At 39.9% G+C, this 24326-nt stretch overlaps 1 protein-coding gene across 1 annotated transcript in view; it reads left to right on the top strand.

Moving 5' to 3' along the window:
- LOC126174951 (UDP-glycosyltransferase UGT5-like) overlaps positions 1-24326 on the top strand; it is a 66067-nt gene that overhangs the window by 28746 nt on the left and 12995 nt on the right. Inside the window, exons 3-6 of the mRNA XM_049921410.1 lie at positions 3583-3764; positions 3860-4319; positions 15892-16114; positions 16200-16419. Coding sequence (XP_049777367.1) covers positions 3583-3764; positions 3860-4319; positions 15892-16114; positions 16200-16419 — 1085 coding nt within the window. The remainder of the gene's footprint in view (positions 1-3582; positions 3765-3859; positions 4320-15891; positions 16115-16199; positions 16420-24326) is intronic.

Raw genomic sequence — 24326 nt, 5'->3', positions numbered from 1 at the left:
CTGTAATACCTTCAGTGGCTTAGCATTTAACTATACGGTGAAATCCTTCAGTACTCTCTAACGTTAAACACAGCTTATGCAGAAAAATTACCCTGTCGTTACGTCAGGAATTTTCATCATTCTTGTTTTTAATTACAGTAGTATGTTAGCTAAATACGATAACATGTTGCGGTTTTCGTCTAGCGGTCTAAGGAGCGAATTGGGGGTAAATTTGGCCGAGCGGTTCTAGGCGCTACAGTCTGGAGCCGAGCGACCGCTACGGTCGCAGGTTCGAATCCTGCCTCGGGCATGGATGTGTCTGATGTCCTTAGGTTAGTTAGGTTTAATTAGTTCTAAGTTCTAGGCGACTGATGACCTCGGAAGTTTAGTCGCATAGTGCTCAGAGCCATTTTTTTGTGGGAGATTTGCAGTGTATTATTCCATTCTGCTTAAAAATTAAATGATGTTCGAAGCCGTATTGCTCCCCTGCTCGTGCTTTTTACTTGTGAACTGCAGCTGGTCACATCACTGCAGCCTAGCTGTACCAGCTGAACGGCCAGTGCTGTCCAGGTTAAATGCGTCGGTAAAGCTGTTGTCCCGTATTATCGCTAAGTCGATGTGCGCTTAACGCACAGCACAAAACGTACCCTTATTATCTTACTTGACAATACCCGAGACAGTTTGGCTGCAGTCCCACGTGAAACGGAAACCTATTGAGGTTCCACCGAACGCGGAAGAATACATAGTGCAATGTTTACATCAGGTTTATTCTTATGACGAACTGATTGTTTCGGTAAAACGCGCGAAACTACGAAAATTAGCAGACACATTATCCGCGCGCCAGAATAGAGAGTAGTTCTAAAGTGCAGTCAATCCGCGCGTGCGCACTAGGCAGCGATAACTCGCGCATGTGCATAAGGCGGTACCACAGTGTTTTCTGCTTGGTATTTGCTTACTGTTAGGCGGCTAGTGGCTAGTTCCAGATTTTAATCTGGGGATTTTTCCGCATTTTTTTAGTAAGTAGGTTTCATAAATACAGAAAAAAGCCTTTTTCGCAGTAGACTCTCTTTTATACTGGCTGCTTGTGAAAGCATATTTACTATTGATTGCTTCGTATTCTAGAAATGAAATGGAACAAAGAGGTGTTAAGCATACAGCGAGGAAAGATATATGTATGATCAGCTGTATCATAATAAGGTACGTCGGCAATTATTTCCTTCTGAGTAATGTGCATATGACGTTATACGGTGATTTTCGTTTTGTATCGTAATGCCTTAAATTACAAAGCTTATGTTTGATTTGACTGCGTCTCTTGCTTTATTTCAGCGTGTCAGAAAAGAGAAACTGGCCGCGATAGGGGAGAAAGTCCGTGCAGTTTGACGCAGTGAGACAGACGAGGACTGCAAAACTCTGAGTAGAACACACACACACACACACACACACACACACACACACACACACACACACACATATATATATATATATATATATATATATATATATATATATATATATATATATGGTCAAGAAGTCAGTATAAATTTGAAAACTGAATAAATCACGGAATAATGTAGATAGAGAGATACAAATTGACACACATGCTTGAAATGACATGGGGTTTTATTAGAACCAAAAAAATACAAAACTTCAAAAAATTTCCGACAGATAGCTCTTCATCTGATCAGAATAGCAATAATTAGCATAACAAAGTAAGACAAAGCAAAGATGATGTTCTTTACAGGAAATGCTCAAAATGTCCACCATCATTCCTCAACAATAGCTGTAGTCGAGAAATAATGTTGTGAACAGCACTGTAAAGCATGTCCGGAGTCATGGTGAGGCATTGGCGTCGGATGTTGTCTTTCAGCATCCCTAGAGATGTCGGTCGATCACGATACACCTGCGACTTCAGGTAACCCTACATTATCCCGTGGTTTATTACGTTTTCAAATTTATACTGACTTTTTGATCGCCCGGTATATGTATATATATATATATACGAAATCGGAAAAATTAACACAGGTGCACCTTTAAGTACTGGTCCTTTAAGGTGTTGCAAATTGCAGTGCATATATCCACAACAACTTTCGAAATGATGGGCCGTGCTATTCTGTGGCTAAAAGCCAGACTCCTAAATGCTCCTCCAGTAGCCAGGAAACGTAATGTTACAACCAGCCTAAAACGTAATAGGGCTTTGACCGGTATTTTATGCGTGATCTAGGCTGGCATGGTTCAAATGGCTCTGAGCACTATGGGACTTAACTTCTAAGGTCATCAGTTCCTTAGAAGTTAGAACTACTTAAACCTAACTAACCTAAGGACATCACACACATCCATGTCCGAGGCAGGATTCGAACCTGCGACCGTCGCTGTCGCGCGGTTTCAGACTGTAGCGCCTAGAACCGTAAGCTGGTATGATCACGAAACGTATAAACATATGATTTAATTCTTCCTTTCGAAAATGTGGGACAGCCTCCCTTATTACTGTCACACTTGCTAATTCCATGGCCGTGCGGTTCTAGGCGCTACAGTCTGGAACCGAGCGACAGCTACGGTCGCACGTTCGAATCCTGCCTCGGGCATGGATGTGTGTGATGTCCTTCGGTTAGTTAGGTTTAATTAGTTCTAAGTTCTAGGCGACTGATGACCTCAGAAGTTGCGTCGCATAATGCTCAGAGCCATTTGAACCATTTTTTTCCTAATTCCATCTTCTATGATAGATAGCAGCTTCTCGAAACTGGCCATATTCATCCTCACGAAGCGCCAAAATTCATGTGGATCTTCGGGACTCAGTTCTTTCATAAGCAGTGAATATAGTCCCCCACCACTATCCCTTCTTTTCAGCAGTGGTCGAACTCAAAAACGTCAGTCCTTTTGTTTTCGTCTACGTTGTGTCCTAATCAGAAGATTTACTGTCACTGCCAGAGCAATAGCTCTAAAAATAAGTGGGTCCTCCTTGTGCAAAATGCTGTATGAACATATATAGCTGTGTAACCAAGTCTCGTAATGTAAAAGTAACTGTTGAGTCTGTAATTCAGGACAGTAGTAACCTAAATAAGAGAATATCAGTCACTTAATAAATAATGATAAAAAACAATTTCTTATTAAATAGGAACCTTGAGTCACATAAATAATTGGAAAAAAATGTTGTTCTAATATGTCACAGGGCACCCCTTGTGTTTCGCGCGGTAGAACGAACGACTTTGCAAGAGGTCAGGACGTTCTGTTTGCGTTTTGCTCGTTATCATTGTGTACTGCGCATATGCGGCAAGTATATCCCGCGTGGATGGTGTAATAAGTCTACGTGAACCAGTCTGTAGTTACAGACATGCACGCTTTCAGCGTTGGTGCATAAGTGTACGGTTTACGCGCATCGTGTAACAGGGGCATAAGGCGCCACGCCTCAACCCCATCAGAGAGTTTGCAACAACAAGAATGATATCGATCTTACACACAAAGCAGTTAGCCAGAAAATTGAAAGATATGTGTCAGCAAGTTGATGTTTGTCGATGCCAGCAAATCAGACGTATGCAGTGAGTAGATAGTATAAGTAGCCATGTACACAAAATTATTGCTGAAATGTACTTTACCATTTCTTTTCAGAAAAATGTACAGAATTACACGGAAATAGACTTGTCTAGTACGTACGATTACTGGCGAGCAACGTTTGATTTTACATCTATGTCTGAAACAAGTCCCATTGCATTGCTGAGTATGATGGATGAAGCTGGGAAACGTATTTGCGAACTACAGCTTGGCTCTTCTCAGATCAAAGACTTCCTCACGTAAGTGGCACAGTGGAGTGTACATGTGAAAAGCTATATTTGATAGCTTTCGAAGGTTTGATATCGAGTAGTTAACGAGCGGTTTCATGTTTCAGATCCCGGCCGTCTTTCGACGTCATTATTCTGGAGCATCTCATGTACCAGTGCTACTACGGTTTGGTATATGAGCTGGGATCACCGCCGCTGGTTGGTTTCGTGTCCCTAGGTATCCCCTCTCCCGTCCATACCTCGTATGGAAATCCCAACAATCCTTCCTACTGCCCAGATCTCATGCTTGGCTACTCCGATCACATGTCCTTCTGGGAGCGAATGTACAACACGTATATAATACTCCGTCTGAATTACCTTTGGCGGCATGTAATACTGAAGACTCAAGATGAGGTCATGAGAACGTATTTCGGTGCTGAACCGCCATCTGTGCTGAAAACAGAAACAAACATAAGCCTGATCCTTGTGAATAATCACTTCAGCATGAACTACCCACGGCCGATGCTACCAAATGTGATAGAACTGACAGGGCTGCACATCGAAAAGCAACGAAAGCCTCTACCCAAGGTAGGTACTAATGTTGCTGCACTTAAGTGCTTAGTTTAATAAATCCGTGTTGATACAATATTAGTTCCACATAATGTGAAAGAAGACAAGAATGCACGCAAATCAGGGAGGAGTAAAATTTAACATAAATGGAGTAGTATCTCAGAGGGAGAAGAATTAAGCGAGGAATTAGCAGTTCGTTGATGGAGGAAATGAAACGATTTGGATGTATCCTACAAACCTAAAGCAGGATGACTGGAAGGGGGCGATAGTGAATCACCAACCTACCGAAGACAAACCCAGAGGAATGATATCAGGTGTGTTTTACTCCAAAGTAAGTATCAAGTGAGGAAAGAAGTTATAAACTATTTGCAAGAGAACCAGGAACAGAGATATGAAACACAGACATTGTTAAAAATTTTCTGCATCAAATCAGCAACACATTTTAACCTGCAGGGACCATTTTACCCATGATTCATAAAGATGCCTAGGTGAATAAAACAGATCTACATCAACAGGGATACTCTACAAATAACATCTAAGTGACTGGCAGAGGGTTCATCGAACCGCCGGCCGCGGTGGCCTTAAGTTAGTTAGGTTTAAGTAGTTCTAAGTTCTAGGGGACTGATGCCCTAAGATGTTAAGTCCCATAGTGCTCAGAGCCATTTGAACCATTTTTTGTTCACCGAACCACCTTCACAATTCTCTATTATTCCAATCTCGTATACCGCGCGGAAAGAATGAACACCTATATCTTTCCGCACGAGCTCTATTTTCCTTATTTTAGCGTGGTTATCGTTCCGCCCTATATGTAGGTCGATGTCAACAAAATATTTTCGCATTCAGAGGAAAAAGTTGGTGATTGGAATTTCGTGAGAGGATTCCGTCGCAACGAAAAACGCCTTTCTTTTAATGATTTCCAGCCCAAGTCCTGTATCATTTCTGTAACACACTCTCCCATATTTCGCGATAATACAAAACCTGCTGCCTTTTTTTAACTTTTTCGATGTACTCCGTCAGTCCTACCTGGTAAGGATCCCCCACTGCGCAGCAGTATTCTAAAAGAGGACGGACAAGCGTAGTGTAGGCAGTCTCCTTAGTAGATCTGTTACATTTTCCAAGTGTCCTGCCAATAAAACGCAGTCTTTGGTTAGCCTTCCCCACAACATTTTCTATGCGTTCTTTCCAATTTAAGTTGTTCGTAATTGCAATACCTAGGTATTTAATTGAATTTACAGCTTTTAGATTAGACTGATTTATTGTGGAACCGAAGTTTAACGAATTCCTTTTAGTACTCATGTGGATGACCTCACACTTTTCGTTAATTAGGGTCATCTGCCACTTTTTGCACCATTAAGATATCTTTTATAAATCGTTTTGCAGTTTGTTTCGATTTCCTGATGACTTTATTAGCCGATAAGCGACAGCGTCATCTGCAAACAACCGAAGACGGCTGCTCAGATTGTCTTCCAAATCGTTTATATAGATAAGGAACAGCAAAGGACCTATAACACTGCCTCGGGGAACGCCAGAAATCACTTCTGTTTTACTCGATGACTTTCCGTCAATTACTACCTCTTTGACAGGAAATCGCAAATCCAGTCACATAACTGAGACGATATTCTATAAGGACGGAATTTTACTACGAGCCGCTTGTGTGGTACAGTGTCAAAAGTCTTCCGGAAATCCAGGAATACGGAATCGATCTGAAATCCCTTGTCAATAGCACTCAGCACTTCATGTGAATAAAGAGCTAGTCCTGTTTCACGGGAACGATGTTTTCTAAACCCTTGTTGACTGTTTGTCAATAGACCGTTTCCTTCGAGGTAATTCATAATGTTCGAACACAATATATCTTCTAAAATCCTGCTGCATATCGACGTTAACGATATGGGCCTGTAATTTAGTGGATTACTCCTACTACCTTTCTTGAACATTGGTGTGACCTGTGCAACCTTCCAGTCTTTGGGTACGGATCTTTCTTCGAGCGAACGGTTGTATATGATTGTTAAGTATGGAGCTAATGTCTTAGCATACTCCGAAAGGAACCTAATTGGTATACAGTCTGGACCAGAAGACTTGCTTTAATTGAGTCATTTAAGTTGCTTCAGTACTCCGAGGATATTTACTTCTACGTTACTTATGTTGGCAGCTGTTCTCGATTCGAATTCTGGAATATTTCCTTCGTCTTCTTTTGTGAAGGCATTTCTGAAGGCTGTGTTTAGTAATGAAATTATATCCATATTCTAATTTTGTTTACAAAAAACTTCTTTTTGAATCATATACAACAAGAGTGCGTAAATTGTACCTCCTTATGGGTGCTTTGGAGTCTGTGCTTCCCAAACTACCTCCTGTTAATTTATGGAGTATATGCACACTGCCTAAATTTCATTAGCCAGATTTTCTTGAACGTACAACTTCTTACTTGTAACTCCTATTAATATTCAGTCCAGAACCACGTAGATGCATATTATTATACCATTGTTAATTACTCCCAGATAGTACTGACATCCATGATCCTAGATATCTGTATAAACTGTTAGTGATCTACAGGTCTTTTGTAATCGTTTTTCAATAGTATTCTACGTAAAATTTCACTGTCCACGATCACCGTCAGCACGCTGTCGACGTTGTCTGTTGATCACTACAGTAAGTGAAGAACAGTAATTTTCGTGCCACATTTCCTTACATGATGCACATGAATGTTACTGAAAGAATCATTACACGCAAATCATGTAATCCTAGGGCTAAGGGCTTGTACTTCGCAGACAATGGAAACATACCAACATAACTTACATCGAGAACATTTCATGACAGGCAGTTAACTTCAAGAGTCTTTTATACTGGCGACAAGTTTGGAAAACAGCAATTCGCAACATAAAGGCACAGATCAATTAAAAAGCAAACATTTGACTTTATAAAGCTGTGTCAGAATATCCTTGTACTTTATATAGGTAATTCTGGGGAATATTTAGGAAAATATTTCAGTAGCGTGTTAATGTTTTCAGATTGAATGATTTTCTTAAGTCTCTCACCGATATACGTACTGAAATAACAAAATGTATGAAATAAATCAAACAGCCAGATCTTTCTCACGACAAACAAAACCTTACCTATTCAAGAGCTATAAATTTATTTATACATAAAGTATCTTACTCATTAGAGGGACAAGCTGAATTCCGTGTTCTTTTTCTAGAAACAAAGTCACATGAATCAGGACCCATAGGGGTGAAATGCCATTATGTGAGGCCGTAAATAATGGTATTTTTAACCGAAGGAAGTACCCTCTGCGCATTGGCTGTAAAGAGGCGGTAAAAATGTCTTAACTGTATGTAGTGTTGCCAATCTACGTGATGTTTGTGAAACGTTCTTCATAGATACTCTTGATGTCCTGTGTTTTAAAGTGGTACATTAGCAGGTTGTCATACAGGACTAAGAAGCTTTCGATCTAAATTCAGGAACACATGCATAGATCTGGAGAAGCGATGGTTATGGCGGTTAAAGCCATTAGTGGAGACTGATGTACTTACAAATGATTAGAAAATAAAAAGAATCGAACAGAAGAGGAAGCATTGTTCTCTCGTAATATATTTTTACAGCATTTTTAATTTTTTAAATGATGTTATGTTGCTTTTAGCTGTTAGTGTTTTCTTTTACAATTGCGGTTTTGACATTTATGCCATTTTCAGGTATAATATTTTTGAATATAGGCAGACGTTAGACAGATATGTGGCTATTTCGTTGTTATCTCTGCTTAGTGAGAACCTATACTTCCATATATTATGCTTGAAAATGGCACAAATGCCGAAACTGCAATAGCAAAATAAAACACCAAAAGCTAAAAGCAAGATAACATCGTTCAATAGAAGGAAAAGAGGAGGCGACCACACTAATGAAGTATCCTTATCCTAAAGGATATCACTCATCTTAGTATCTCCTGATGCAGCGTTAAGTTTAGAAATAGTAGGTAGAAGACACTTTCAACACAGAAACCAGCGGGAGGGGGCTCATATTTGAATGGTTGTTTGATGATAGTCCCATATTATTTCTTCACAAAGCGTATTACAGTTGCTCTTCGACATTAAGCATCAGAAGGAGTCACTCACATCCACCATTTTATGTAAACTTTCAGCAGTAGTTATAAAGCCCACTGCAGATTTAAAATGTTTTCTGTAAACGGTATATTGTTAGTTCAGGTAAATGTGAAATTTATTTAGTATATTAATTCTCTACATATATTTCACAGCTAAGACAAATGTTTTGATAACGATGAAAATTTAGAGTTATGTTTGGCGTCAGTTTTTCGTGTGGCTACATTAAGTAGTGTATAAAACCATTAATTTTCATACATGTCCACATATTTAATTCTCGTTTACAAATCTGCTTACAATTCATAAATATTCTAGAGTTGTACGAACTTAATTACATCTCCCACGGTTCGCACAGTTTGTTGTGTCAATTCCCTACGAAGTCGAAACTAAATTAACTTCCGTAGACAGTTGTATGTAAATAACACACTACAGTTGAGAAATTCGGAAAAATGAGTTATTATATTATCTGTAGACTTAGCTAAATACTATGCTTACGCTATGTCTACATCTACATCTACATCTACACACCTGACGGTGTGTGGCGGAGGGTACTTTGAGTACCTCTATACGTTCTCGAAGTCTAGATCGTAGATGAGCATTTCTGTACATAATGACTGTGTTCTTATTAATAAAAGCATCGATTATTCGACTACCTGGAACCAGTTTCTGTGTCCTTTCATCTTCCATTACTTCATGTGTGTGTGTGTTTGAAGTTTACGGGCGCTAAACAGCGTGGTCATCAGCGCCCAAACGCATAAAAACAGGAACACATGCAGTGAAGGGACTAAGACAAACAGCGAACAAGGAGAACGGCTAAAACACACGGACCTGACGCAGTTCCAAATCCTCACACACAGAGGCAAAACGAGAGGAGAAGGGACACACTAAAAAGGAAGGGAAATACAAGGAAAAGAGAACAGAAACCGAAGGGAAACAACGAGGTAATCGTGACTGGCTGACCTCTTACCTAAAACCTGGGTGAGCCAGTCACCCAGCAGTACATTAAAACCCTCTCCCTAAAATCCGAGGCAACAAATTGGACAGGACACAAAACCGTAAGACCTTAACTACAGTCGTTGCGTCATCTTGTAAAATAGAGGGCAAATCCGGTGGCAAGGAAACCACCGCCCTCTGGTCAGAGAATAAAAGACAGTCTAGTAAAATGTGGCGGACAGTAATCTGGACGCCACAAGAACTGCAGATTGGGGGATCCTCCCGCCGGAGTAAAAAACCATGCGTTAAGGGACTGTGCCCGATGCGGAGGCGAGTGAGGAGAACCTCATCCCGCCTGCATGACCGGTAGGACGTACGCCATGGCCGCGTGGTAGCCTTGACCAGACGCAACTTATTGTCACCGACTGCCAGCCACTCCTCTTCCCACTGACGCATAACACGAAAACGCAGGAGGGAGGTAACAGCATGGAGGGGGACGGCACATTCAACAACGTGAGGGAGGGAACATGCATCTTTGGCAGCCACATCCGCCAGTTCGTTTCCCCGAATACCCACGTGCCCCGGCACCCAGCAGAAGGACACCTCCTTCCCCTGCCGTTGCAGGTGGAGGAGGGCAACATGGATGTTCTGGACGACCGTATACGCTGGGTACAAGTATTGCATGGTCTGAAGGGCACTCAGGAAGTCAGAACAGATGAGGAACTTAAGACTGGGAACACACCTCATCTGCTCCAATGCCCGCAAGATCGCAAACAATTCGGCATCAAAGATGGTAAACGCCGCAGGAAGCCGTAACTTGACGACTCGATCAGGGAAAACAACAGCACAACCAACAGAGTCCCCCTGTTTAGAGCCATCCGTAAATACTGGTACGTGGTCGGGATGCTGGTTTAAAATATCAGAAAATAAGGAGATAAAAACAAACGCAGGAGTGCAACTCCTCCGGTACTCCGACAAGTCTAAAAGGACGCTGGGCCTCTGGAGCAAACAGGGAGGCAGGCGAGTAAAACCTTGTCGTTGGGGGGCCACACGCTCCACACCAAGGGACTCAAGCAAATGCTTGGCACGAATCCCAAATGGTCTCGTTGCCCTGGGACGACTGGAAAAGAGACGTTCCATAGGCGGTCGGGCAACGGTAGGGTACGCAGGGGAGGTAGGACAGGCAAGGAATTGACACACGCGTCGCACCATGAGGAGTTGCCGCCGGATGGCGAGCGGCGGTTCCCCTGCCTCAGCACACAGGCTGGGGATGGGACTGGTACGGAAGGCACCAGTGGCCAGCCTGATACCCTCATGGTGTACTGCATCAAGAATCTTCAGATACGAAGGCCTTGCTGACCCATACACGGTGCAACCATAGTCAAGACGCGACCGGACGAAAGCTCTATAGAACTGCAGCAGACGCGCCCGATCTGCTCCCCAGGACCGATGGCTCAGACACTTCAAAATATTCAGTGCCTTCAGGGCCCGCACCTTGAGGTCTTTAAGGTGAGGCAACCACGACAACTTGGAATCAAACGTGAGGCCCAGGAACCGCACAGTGTCGCTAAAAGGAAGAATGGTGTCCCTCAGACGCAATTCAGGGGAGGTAAAAAGACGTCGAGAACGATTAAAATGAACACACACACATTTTTCTGCAGAAAAAATTTACTTCATACCTCACGCTCCCTATCTTCAGAGAAGTGAATGTTACGTAATTCATATCCAGTAGTTACCACCTTCTGAAGTTTTCTCCCTCCGGTTTTTCTATTGTTAATCAGTCTAGAACGGATATGAGCTGCCTATTCCTTTATGACCTCTTGCTGCATGTGGTCTTCCCAGGAACTTATGTCTAGGACTGGATTTGTCCCCTTGGTTTTATTTGTTATAATTTTTTGCATATCTTTGAAGGATCCCTATGTTTGAAATGTTTCTGCACATCCCGGACTTGTGCTCTGACAAGTAGAGGGCCGTCAGAGTCTGTGGCAGTGGATGAAATTTTCAGTAACTGTATTATGCTGGTGGGTAATTGGTGATGTGACGGTACCAGGTTTCAGCTATCATGTTGCTTAAGACAACGGGAACAGTAAACAAGCAATGTACTAAATTCTCATCATAATCGGTTTCCTTAAAAAGATATGCGTTTCAAACATTCGTTTTTTAGTGAAACAGTATTTCCCTACCCTACAAGGTTGGCAGCTGGGAGTCTAATGTGCGTTCCCGTTCTGTAAATGTTTTCCACTTCTCTCGTTCCTTTTTTTGTGGTTAATACGGATGAACTAGAAAAATTTAACACTGTCACTCGATGTACTCCGTAGGCATTGCTTCATTTTATAAGAAACACGCAACTCGATACTAAGGGTGTTAAATAAAAACAATATTTATAATACCAGTTAATTTTTATTTTTTTAAATTTTGTGTTCCTGAATATTGTTATTAGAGTCTAATTGTATTTAATCGCCAGTTTCTTTGAACTTACAAAATATATAATCTGAATTTACGTGCCTTTTGACTTTAAGAGATACTAAAAGAAATCACGAGAAATAAATTGGAATAGGTGTTGACTGGAAGATTTTATTTAATTTTGGAAAAGTCATAGTACGTCTGCTGCTGAACAAGATGCAAACTGGTAGAGCAAAACACGACAAATTATTGGCGACAGTATACTGTGAGATCGTTTGGTGGAAAATAGTTCTCTCCTTTAGTGGGGTAGAAATTGAGGAGGATTTCGACGTGGAAGAAATAAGTTATTCTGTGAAATACCCAGTGTTTGATGGAGCATTGATTGGTAGGAGGTGAAACAAGTCTGCGTGAGTCAATGAGACACCTTCGAAGTTTCTAAAACAAATGGGCGCTTTACACAGTAATATGACAGTCAAAATCTTATGAAACTAGAAGCTTAATTTCATACTTCCAGAAAACATGAGAAGGCACGAATAAATCTGCTAGGTGTATGAGGATTGTTAATTACAGACTGGAATAGTACTCAGAGGAAAAGAAACAATTATAGAGAAGTAGCGCCTCTGGTCACGAAAACTGACAACGGCCAGGAGAGCAATTTGCTGCTCCGCATCCAGTGACACCTGTAGACCGAGAATGACGCAGCGGTCGGTCGGCATCGTTGGGACTTCCAAAGCCTGTTCGGACGAAGTTATTAAAACAATCAAAATCTTTAAGATAAGAAAAATACTCCAATAGGGGAATGACAGTAAGAAAATCAAATAACAAATTTAGAAGGTGACAAATTGGCTTAGACCCAATAAAACATATGTTTCATTGGTAAGCCAGACTAACTTAGGTTACAATTAGGCACAGTACAAACAGTTAACCGAGTAATAGTGCAATACCATTCGAAAATTATTCTTATCAACTGCACCAATGGGTTAGGACCCAATGATAAAAGCGTGTCACAATACGGTGAGCAGTTGCAGTGGGAATAAACAACTATAGATTAAGAACATAAATGCTCAAACCAATGACTATATATGGCAGTTTCACCAAACGGTCCATGCTGAAGCAAAACAAAATTTTAAGGGCACCACAAATTTTACACATACAAACCTTCAGTAGTATTCAGATAAATAAGAACATGTACAGCTTAATCGAATTAATGGCTGTTGACCATGCAAAAAACGTTTGTAACCGGTGAAAGTGCTCAAAGGTTTGCCTGAAATTTGCCTAAATCGCAAGGAATGCATAAGTAACTACGTACTGAGATTTACAATAAAATGACGAAACAAGCAATAGGCTGATCTTAAAGACGACGTTTCTTAGATTTACTTGAACATTTAAAAGAAACCATTTATATTAAATCACCTACTGCGTAGATAATTGAAAAGTTTGAAGTGAGTTAAATCCCTAACCTCGGGACGACCGGGAAAAAACAGCAGTAGCCGATCAAATACACAAAGACAATGGGCAAGGCCTGTCAGGTAGAAAGGCAAATAAAGGGACGACAAATAACATCCACTCAGCTAGTTCAAACAGGCAGCAAATGACAAGAAATACGAACTGATGTAATCAACTGCCCAGCTGCCTTACTAAAATAGATACTTTTTAACAATTGTATTACAAAACTGGTGAATATCACCGGCTCCGTTAAAGCATACAGTGAAGTCCCTAGCAAACATTTCATTAAATAAAGACTAGCCTGTCCTGCGTCAAACACATACAGAATTAAAACTTACTCTACTTAAATTTAAGCCAATACACGAGTTCCAGTAGGCCTAAGTACTGTATAAAGCCAACTAGGCTGAGTGCTACATAGTATTTGAATGAAATTCAAAAACGAGCAGAGGCTGACAACTTCAAAGCAACACTATTTTCATTAAAACGGGAGACAGTAATAGTTACTAAAACACAAAGCGCCTAAAAAGGAAAATAGTAAGCAAGATCATGGCAAGAAATTTACAGATTGAAATTAATGAAAGCGCCTTGAAGAAATTTCAGTGACATGGCGACAAGACAACAAACTTGATGCACGTTCGCCACAACTTGCGAAAAGTGCTTTGGATCAAAACCACAAATAAGCGCCTTTCGTTCACAACAGACAGATGTAAAGAGACTAATACCGAGCAGGTGCCAAAGGAAACAGGATGCATTTACTGAGCTCAAAATTAATGCCTGTTATCAAAGGGAAGGTACACAGTGCTTCTCCCAAACAGACTCGTTCCTTCCACGGTTATATAGCTGCAAGCTAAATAAATACCCGGTGTGATTCCGCCAAAAACACTCCACGCGTTGGCTCGCCATCTTTCAGCAATGTTTGGCCAAAATGGGATGCTCACACGCCCCTGGTAAACGCTGACCTCCAAGCGCCACGGCTGCCAACCTGTCAATTTCCCGTAGCTGACCGATCTCGGGCTTAAATCTGGTCCGCCACTGCTTACGTCCGGACTTTTGTGGCCAAGAGTCTTCTGATCACCCAGCGATGAGCCAGAGACAAACCCAGAGCAGAAAAAACCGATATTAGGAAAAGACCCGCACATGCATGGCACAGTTTCTAAGCTTATTAATAAAAATAATATTTATGAATTCTTTAGATGGAAGAGGATAATGTACACAGTCATCTCACTGATGGACTGTCCAACATAAAGACCAATTACAGGTTATGTAATTGGAAAATCTAGGAAGATATGCTAATGTTCAGAAACGTGTAGGATGGGAAGTAACTGATCGTCATTCGTGTTTAAATAGTATGTCGAAGACATAATGAACGACAGCTTAAGAACAAATACATTGGTTTTGTTTAATGGACATAATATTCGCCACTAACTATGGGATTATTTATTTCACAATTGCAAATTCGGCCTCTGGGCCATTTTCATGAGGTACTTCAAAAGATTTTGCCTCAGCATATTTCATACTTTAAAATCCTCTGGCACAACGTCAAAAGTAGGCCTTTTCATTGTAGAGATACTGCAACATCAGACAAGTGCGTAGCTCTGAACGTCGTCAAATAACGTAAATTGTGTACACAGTTTCGCATTCGTCTAATATTACTGTATTTCTACAGTGAAAAGGTCTGTTCATCACGATGACATGCGTACATGTCGGAGGATGTTAAAGTCTAACATGCACTGAAGCAAAATCGTTTGCAGTACCACTTGAAAATGGCCCAAAGACCGAAATTGCAACTGTGAAATAATTAATACCCTACAGGCAAAGGCGAATATGACGTCTTTTAAACAATTCTGGAGGACTGTGAACCCCGATCATGAGACGTTAAACAAGACTAAGAGTGTTTAGAGGAAGCTGATAAAGCCGAAATGCCACATAGACTTTTGGCTGAAGGTAAGACTGACTTAGAAGAACTGAGAAATGTAGTGGACAGATTAGTTAATGTAAAATATGGGTTTCAGGAATAAAAAAAACAAAGATATAAGTTTTGAAATATAGCAGACACGAATAACTCATCACCTACGTACAAAAAGTGGGAAAAACTCATTAAAAGACAGAGATATCACATCCACATACAGGAGAATAATGCGTTGTGAACAAAATAAGTTTGCTGATAGCCACAACATAGCAATGGAAAAGCAGCTCCTACGACAGTAGGTATCACAGAAAGTCATTTTACAGGCGTGCAGTGTGGATTGAGGGGAAATTTGTGTAGAAGAAACAGAAGCAGTTGGACAGTGTAAAAAAATGTGTACAATTTAAGTACAGCGACGGAGCACCACCGAGGGATTCTTTGCAAAGAATAAGAGAGGAAATAAGATTTTACATATTACTTATCACGTTAAAGGATGTATTGTAATGGTTGACCTGGACTTTTATAAGTGAGATAACTTGACATTTGAAAAAAAGCAGTTGTTTGGTGGGACGGGTATGTGTGAGGGTTGGGGTGGGAGCTACGGATGATGAGGAGGGCTAGAACGATGAATTTCAAAGAAATAAAACTATAGAATATCTATAACATATTATGGACGACTAGAAATGTAATAGGCTATGTAGGGATACGCATATTGTAATATTTAATGGAGGAACAGAAGATAGTATCTAAGACGTCAACACCTTATGACTGTTAATGCTGTATAACTTTAAGTCTGTTTTATGAAATGCCATAGGATATTCAAAGTTTTCTTGATGGCGCCGAAAATGGAGTCATCTACTTCAGCCTGGGCACCAACGTCCGAGGCAGTACGATGCCCGAGCACAAGCGTCGGGCCTTCCTGGAGGCTTTCTCGCAGCTGCCACAGAGGGTGCTGTGGAAGTGGGAAGCAGATGACCTCCCAGGCCGTCCAGGAAACGTCAAAATATCCAAGTGGCTGCCGCAGCAAGATGTGTTGGGTATGTGAAACCTTCATGTCTGTCAGGATATCTAATGGGAGCATATATTGGCATAATGAGGCGGCATGGTTCTTCTGTTCTGCAGCTCATCCAAACATCAAACTGTTCATTACACAAGGTGGGCTCCAGAGTATGAATGAGGCAGGCTACTTTGGTGTTCCTCTAATCGGAATTCCATTCATGGGTGACCAACAAAACAATGTGGCGAAAATGGTTCAAGCAGGCATTGGCTATCGTCTGGAGTTTAAAGATGTCACAACTACTACTGTTTTGAATGCTATTCGCACTGTTCTCGGCGATCAAAGGTAAAAAACAAATTCACAGCGATACTTTCAGCACAAAGTTGCACAAAACTCATAATAGGGAATGAGACAAACACTACTGACATTGTGTGAGTACTTTAGAGATACAAAACTTAACAAATAGTCGAAAAATTTGCATTTACGTAATATACCAACATCTGTAAATGAGAAGACTGTTGTATCAGTAGAGAATACAGAACTAATACAGGGTGTTTCAAAAACGACTTTAAAACTTTGAAAATTCATATAAATTAATTCATAGTACCTACAGTGGTGATTTTAGTGACAATTTGTAGGGAAATACATACAGTTTTATCTCGCGTATTTCGCTAGTGCCGAATCGCACCGTAAGGCAGTTGCGTTAAAGATGGCTGCCTTCACTGGACTCGAGCGTGCTAGGTGTGTGTTTTGGTTTGAAGAATCGAAGTCAACGACAACAGTTCAGCGTAATTTCCGTACCAAGTATACTAAAGATCCTCCTAAAAGGCCTACAATTTACGATTGGCATAAATGTTTTGTAGAAACAGGGTGCTCGGTAAGACATGTGAAATCATCTGATCTACCAAGCACATCTGACGACGTCGTTGAGCGAGTGAGACAACATTTTGTCAACAGCCCTACGAAATCGTCCCAGTGTGCATCTCGCGAACTGCAAATCCCACCTATGACTGTTTGGTGTGTGTTGAGATACCGTTTGCATTTGAAACCATACAGACTGAAGATCATACAAGTGATAAAAGACACTGATAAAATTGCTCGCAAGCACTTTTGTGTGGATATATTAAATCGATTACATGAGGATGAACATTTCTTGGTCAAAATCATCTTTAATGATGACTTTTCACTTAAGTGGCACGTTTATCACACAGAATTGTAGGATTTAGAGAGTGAAAATCCACATCAAACATTTCCACATGTTCGTGATAGTCCTAAACTGAATGTTTTTTGTGCACTGAGCAAGAACAAAGTGTACAGCCCATATTTTTCCATGAGAGAACCATCAATGGGATAGTGTATCTGGATATGTTGCAACAATTTTTGATACCACAGATCGATGAGGATAACCAAGAATGAAATGCTTGCTTCATGCTGGGATTATCTAAAGAAAAGTGACCACTTAACCGTGATGTGCCAACTGCATGACCCCCCCCCCCCAACCACCGTTCCCCAGACCTGACACCACTTGACTTTTTTTATGGGGATTCATCAAGCATATTGTGTTTGTGCCTCCTGTACTGGCTTATCTACCTGAAATTAGAGCAAGAATTTACACCACCACTGAGCAAGTTACACCTACAATGCGACACCGAGTGTAGGAAGAAATCTACTTCCGATGAGATGATTGCAAGATAATCTATGGAAGCCACATACAACATCTTTAGTTTAAGATAAAAAAACTTGATGTGTTTCCCTATAAACAAGCACTAAACCCAGCTCTAGATCTTCTTTCAATAAATTTATATGAATTTTTAAAGTTGTAAAGTCCTTTTGAAACACCCTGTATGTGTAAACATTTAAAGCAATTAATAACTCTTAATGTACAGTCTTCGCTGAAATAACAATTTGAAATCAGCGATTTAACGATGACCATAAAACAGAATTGAGAACATTGCAAAGGAAAGTAGATGAAAGCAGAACAAAATCAGTAGTGAAATGCACTCCCAGATGTAAGTAACTTCGGAGAGATTCTATCATGTTTATGATTCAGTCATGCCGTAATCTTAAATTTGTAACACAAATTATGATTATTATTTATATTGTATCATTTTCACATGGATCTCACTCAGAAATGAGAAATCCATGTAGATGTACTAGTGAACAAAAACACTGCTCTAATGGATGAACATAATTATTCCTTTTTCACTTAGCAGTATTTTTTGATTTATAGTCACACATTGAAATGCAGTTATACAAAAAAGCGATAGTGTTAAATAATTGTTGCAAAACCTCAAAAAATATTTCATTTTGTAGTTATTCTTGCATTCTGTTCAGCATTGGTGGAAAATTCATTTAATGCTGGTACAGTATTTTTAAACGCTTCCTAATCTATCTGTTATTCAGGATAGACTAAATCTAGTGGTACTTGTAATAATGAGGCACAGGCATTATAGGTATTATTCAAACATTAACTCATGACTAGCAATTCATTTATCTTAAAAATTCATTAATTATTTTCTTTTCTTTAGGAACTTACCTTCTTTGCTTCAAATGGATTAAAACTGTTGAAGTCTCCTCATCAGCATTATATAATAATGCTGATGGTTTGGTATTTAGCAAATTACATGTTTGTTATCTTTCATTAAGATATGGAATTTCTCAATTACTTTAAGGAAATAACATTTTCTTTGTGTAAATATATTTACATGTGGGCTGCAGAAAAGAAGCAGTTATCAACCAAAATGGATTTCAATTTCTATTATAATATCATGACTGAGAGGACTTGGTCAGTGCATAGGACTAATGTTAAGTTCCTATCTGTGGGATAAAGCTTCAGAGGTAGAACCCTGGGAACTGCATTGAAAGTTTAAGAACTCCAGAATATCTGTGGAAATTATAAGCTGTATATAGAACTCCATTAATCTTCACATAACGCTGAATATATCTGAGTGTCTGGCAGGTGAGAATATACTCGATTACAAGTAATCGATCGTTACAGTTCATCTGTTTCTGCAAATAATCTATCTACTTATTTCTTTCTCTTAATATAATTATGATGTTTTTGTATTTATTTCGACTCTCTATGCAAACATGCATGATAATACAACTTTTGATTAGGGCGCTGGTCTCATGTGATTTTATTTCATGGTCTCCACAATTTAAAACACTTGGGGAGGAAAGAATTAGTTTAGTGCATTGGTCATCGCCTATCTGCTTAGAAGTTGTAACAAAACTGAACATTAATTGTAAACACATGCACTGAGGATGATCTCAATTGTTGTTAAACAAGTAATGAAGAATATCTGCCTTTTCTTGTCTATTAAGTCTTATTTGGACCAAATGCGTTTTGCTTTATTTGAAGTACCTTCAGTAGTCATTGTTTTGGCTCCTACATTATTTGCATTCCTTCTTCTATATACAGGCCTACTATATACAGCCCTAAGGGCTGGTACCCTTCTCTATCATCCTGTCACGGTGCTGTTGATTTAGACATTCCTCCATCAATGACTGAATGTGATGTGAAACTCAGTATGGTTTCTTGTACCGTCATCGTTAACTCCATATGGGAATGTGATGCTGCATTATCTGCGTTGTTGACAATTATGTGGGATGATTAGATAATTCCACACATTCCTCTAACATATTTTATATCTTCTCCCTGTCACTTAATTGCAGATGTGAAGCTCTTTTGATAGTCTTCTCCATTGTGTGCCTAAATTGGTACGCTGTCGCCGCTTAGAGCATTCTACATTATCCATCAAAGACTTCCGAGACTGATTTTATTCCTCTCTTATAAGCCATGTGAGTGCCGTAACTATGATGGTAGCTTTTAATAAGAACTGTAAACAACAGATATGGATTCGATCAGTTATTGTGAAAAGGCAGTGTTAAATAGTAGAAGTACAGCCATAGTGTGTTAAGTGTTGTCGTGTCACAAATCCCAATGGAACAATACCTCTAAATCACACGTCTAGCACTTTCTCCATAATGTTTTGTAGAAGAGGAAGTTTGTCATTTACATCTTGACTCACAAAGAAAAACAACAACGCGTGAAATCTGCTTCAGCTTGACTGAAATTCAAAACGATGAAAACTATTTTCTGGAAAAAATCATCATGGTTGATGAGAATTAGTTTAATACGAACCTTTCACAAAATGACGAAAGTGCGGAAACCCAAATAAAGGGTCAACACATTGACGATGTAACCGACATTAAAGACAATGTGATGCGCGAGTTGAACAGAATCCCAAAGAAGGACTTTTCTGACAGTTTCACATGGTTGTATGAAAGCTGTGTGCGTTGGACACAGCTGGGGGAAGACTATGTAGGATACCTGAAGCAGTAGAACAACCAGCTTAATGTTACTCTAGTTTTTATTAATCCAGTCTCTAAACTTATGAGACTGACAGGTATATTGAAATCTCTGTCCACTCTTCTTCCTCCAACACTTGTAGGTTGTCTGTCAGTACACTTTGTGATAGCTCTACCTTTTTTTTATTCTTCCGTGGGATCAAATTAAGGAGAAGTCTCCATGGTCATGGAACGAGTCAATACATGAAATTATAACACTATAGTAGAAACAGATAAAATGAAATATAAGAAACATATTCAGGCAACAAGTCGTAAGTTAAAATAAAGAAAATCAACAATGTAACACTGGAATTTGCTTAATTTTTCAGCTCTTCCAGGAGCTCCTCGACAGAATAGAAGGAGTGAGCCGTGAGGAAACTCTTCAGTTTTGACTTAAAAGTGTTTGGGCTACTGCTAAGATTTTTGAGTTCTTGTGGTAGCTTATTGAAAATGGATGCAGCAGAATACTGCACTCCTTTCTGCACAAGAGTCAAGGAAGTGCATTCCACATGCAGATTTGATTTTTGCCTGGTATTAACTGAAAGAAAGCTGCTAACTCTTGGGAATAAGCTAATATTGCTAACAACAAACGATATTAAAGAAAATATATACTGTGAGGGCAATGTCAGAATTCCCATACTATTGAATAGGGGTCGACAAGTGGTTCTCGAACTTACACCACATATAGCTCGAACAGCCCGTTTTTGAGCCAAAAATACTCTTTTTGAATCAGAAGAATTACCCCAAAAAGTAATACATACGACATAAGCGTATGAAAATACGCGAAGTAGATTATTTTACGTGTTGAACTGTCACTTATTTACATACTGTTCTAAAGGGAAATAAAGCAGCATTTAGTTTCTGAACAAGATCCTGAATATGGGCTTTCCACAACAGCTTACTATCTATCCAAACGCCTAGGAACTTGAACTGTTCCGTCTCGCTTATAATATGCCCATTCTGTCTGATCAAAATATCGGTTGTTGTTGAATTGTGAGGTAGAAACTGTAAAAACTGAGTCTTACTGTGATTTAGCATAAAATTATTTTCCACAAGCCACGAACGTATTTCATGAACTACGTTATTAGATACTGTTTCAATATTACACACAAGATCCTTCACTACCAAGCTGGTGTCATCAGCAAACAGAAATATTTTTGAATCACCTGTAATACTAGAAGGCATATCATTTATATAAATAAGAAACAGCAGTGGCCCCAGCACCCATCCTTGGGGAACGCCCCACTTAACAGTGCCCCATTGGGACTGAACATCACTACCACTCTCAATATTGCGGAGAATTACTTTCTGCTATCTGTTCTTAAAGTAAGAGGCGAACCAGTTGTAGGCTACTCACCTTACTCCATAGTGGTCGAACTTCTGCAGAAATATTTTGTGGTCAATACAGTCAAAAACCTTCGTTAAATCAAAGAAAACACCTAGCGTTAGCAAGCTTTTATTTAATCCGTCCAAAACCTCACAGAGAAAAGAGAATATAGCATTTTCAGTTCTTAAACCATTTCTAAAACCAAACTGTACATTTGACAGCAAATTATGTGAATTTAAATGCTCCAGTAACCTTGTGTATACAACCCTCTCGAAAACTTTAGCAAACACCGATGGCACAGAAATATGTCTATAATTGTCAACATTATCCCTGTCTCCCTTTTTATAAAGTGGCTTCACTGCCGAGTACTTTAATTGGTCAGGAAACCGACCACTCCTAAAGGAAAAGTTACAGATATGGCTAAGTATTGGGCTGACATACATAGAACAATACATCAGTATTCTGCTAGATACCCCGTCATATCCATGAGAGTTCTTGGTCTTTAGCGATTTAATTATTAACTCAATCTCCCTCTTGTCAGTATCGTGGAGGAGCATTTCAGGTAACAGTCTCCGAACACTTTTTTCTACGAGCGCTATATGATTTCCTGTGGGGACTAGGTTTCTATTTAGTTCACCTGCTATATTCAGAAAGTGATTATTAAATACTGTACATATATGCGACTTATCAGTTACACGGAAATTCCCACTACGCACTGATTCTATATCCTCGACCTGTATCTGCAGACCAGCCACTTCCTTTACGACTGACCATATGGTTTTAATTTTATCCTGAGACTTAGCTATTCTATCTGCATGCCACATACTTTTTGCCATCCTAATAACTTTTTTAAGCACCTTACAATACTGTTTGTACTGGGCTGCTGCATTTAGATTTTGACTATTTCTAACGTTTTGATATAATTGCCACTTTGTTCTACAGGATGTTCTTATCCCTCTAGTCAGCCACCCAGGCTGCCTGTTTGTGCTAGAACCTTTTTTGAACGTTCTAATGGAAAGCAATTTTCAAAGAGCACGGGATAAGTCTTGAGGAAAGCATTATATTTATCGTCTACTGTATCAGCACTATAAACATCTTGCCACACTTGTTCCTTAATAAGGTTTACAAAGGTCTCTACAGCAACTGGATCAGCTTTCCTAAAAAGTTGATAACTATATTTAACATATGTTGCAGCACAAAAATCTTTTAGAGTTAAAATTTGTGCATCATGATCTAAAAGGCCATTCACATTTTTGCTAACAGGATGCCCTTCTAGTAATGAGGAATGAACAAAAATGTTGTCTATGGTTGTTCTACTGTTCCCTTGCACTCTCGTTGGAAAGAATACGGTTTGCATAAGATTGTATGAATTAAGGAGGTCTACCAGCATCCTTTTCCTTGCACAATCACTTATACAATTAATATTGAAGTCACCACATATAACTAACTTTTTGTATTTCCTATAAAGTGAACCAAGAACCTCCTGTAGCTTTAGCAAAAATGTTGTGAAATCGGAGTCTGGGGATCTATAAATAACAATAGTTAGAAGTTTAGCTCCACTAAATTTAACCACACCTGCACAACATTCAAACACCTTTTCAGTGCAGTACTTTGAAACATCAATTGACACAAATGGGATACCGTTTTTCACATACATGGCTACTCCCCCACACCTCAAAGAGCTCCTAGAAAAGCTGCCATCCAGCCTTTATCTTGGTAAAGGAAGCCTCTGAATTATCTCCTTATTTGAGAAGTGTTCAGATATACCAATAATTTCAGAGTCAACATCTATAAGCAGTTCACTAACTTTATCTCTAATACCTTGCATATTTTGATGAAATATACTAATTCCCTCATTAATCGGTTACCTAAGCTTTGTCGAAAGTGGTTTCTTTGTTAGAGAGACTTCCATTAAGCAGGAATACCTAGCAGCTGACTTCAATCTAAAAAAGGTACAGCTCTAACACCCACTACTACAGGAATTTTCCCATGAGTGATCCCACGTACCCCACCTATGCTGTCACCTACAAGCTTTGCCAACCTCCCCTTTCCATACCTGTTGAGGTGCAGGCCATGTCTAGCGAAACCCGTCCTGCTGATAGACTCCACCGACACCACTGAAGTGTGACTCATGCCTTCTGTCATCAGCGCACCCCTTAAGTCTCATGTTATTACGCCTGACGGCTGTATTAAGATGAGGCCGATCGTGACGCTGAAACAGTTCCACGAAATGCACATTCGTATTGCCAGTCTGAGTGGTTATCTTTTCCAGGTCACCATCTAAGTCATACTCCCCATCTCTGTCAATACTATTACCAGCCCCACCCATAATCACTACCTGATCCTCTTTAGTAAAATCCCTACATAACCCCCCTATGTTAACAGTCACCTGAGCCAATCCTGCATTAGGCTTCACAATGCTGGTGACCTGGTACTCATTCCCCAACACTTCCTGCAACTGCTGTCCTACACCTCTACCATGAGAACTACCTAACAGCAGAACCTTCTTCTTTCTCTTCGACTTTGCAACTGTCCTAGCACCGTAACTGCTGAGGTCTGCTGCATACTTCCTACA

The sequence above is a fragment of the Schistocerca cancellata genome, chromosome 3 (genome assembly GCF_023864275.1).
Source record: "Schistocerca cancellata isolate TAMUIC-IGC-003103 chromosome 3, iqSchCanc2.1, whole genome shotgun sequence".
Lineage (NCBI taxonomy): Eukaryota > Metazoa > Arthropoda > Insecta > Orthoptera > Acrididae > Schistocerca > Schistocerca cancellata.
The sequence above is the reverse complement of the archived record's forward strand: the minus strand, read 5'-3'. Positions and strand labels throughout refer to the sequence as shown.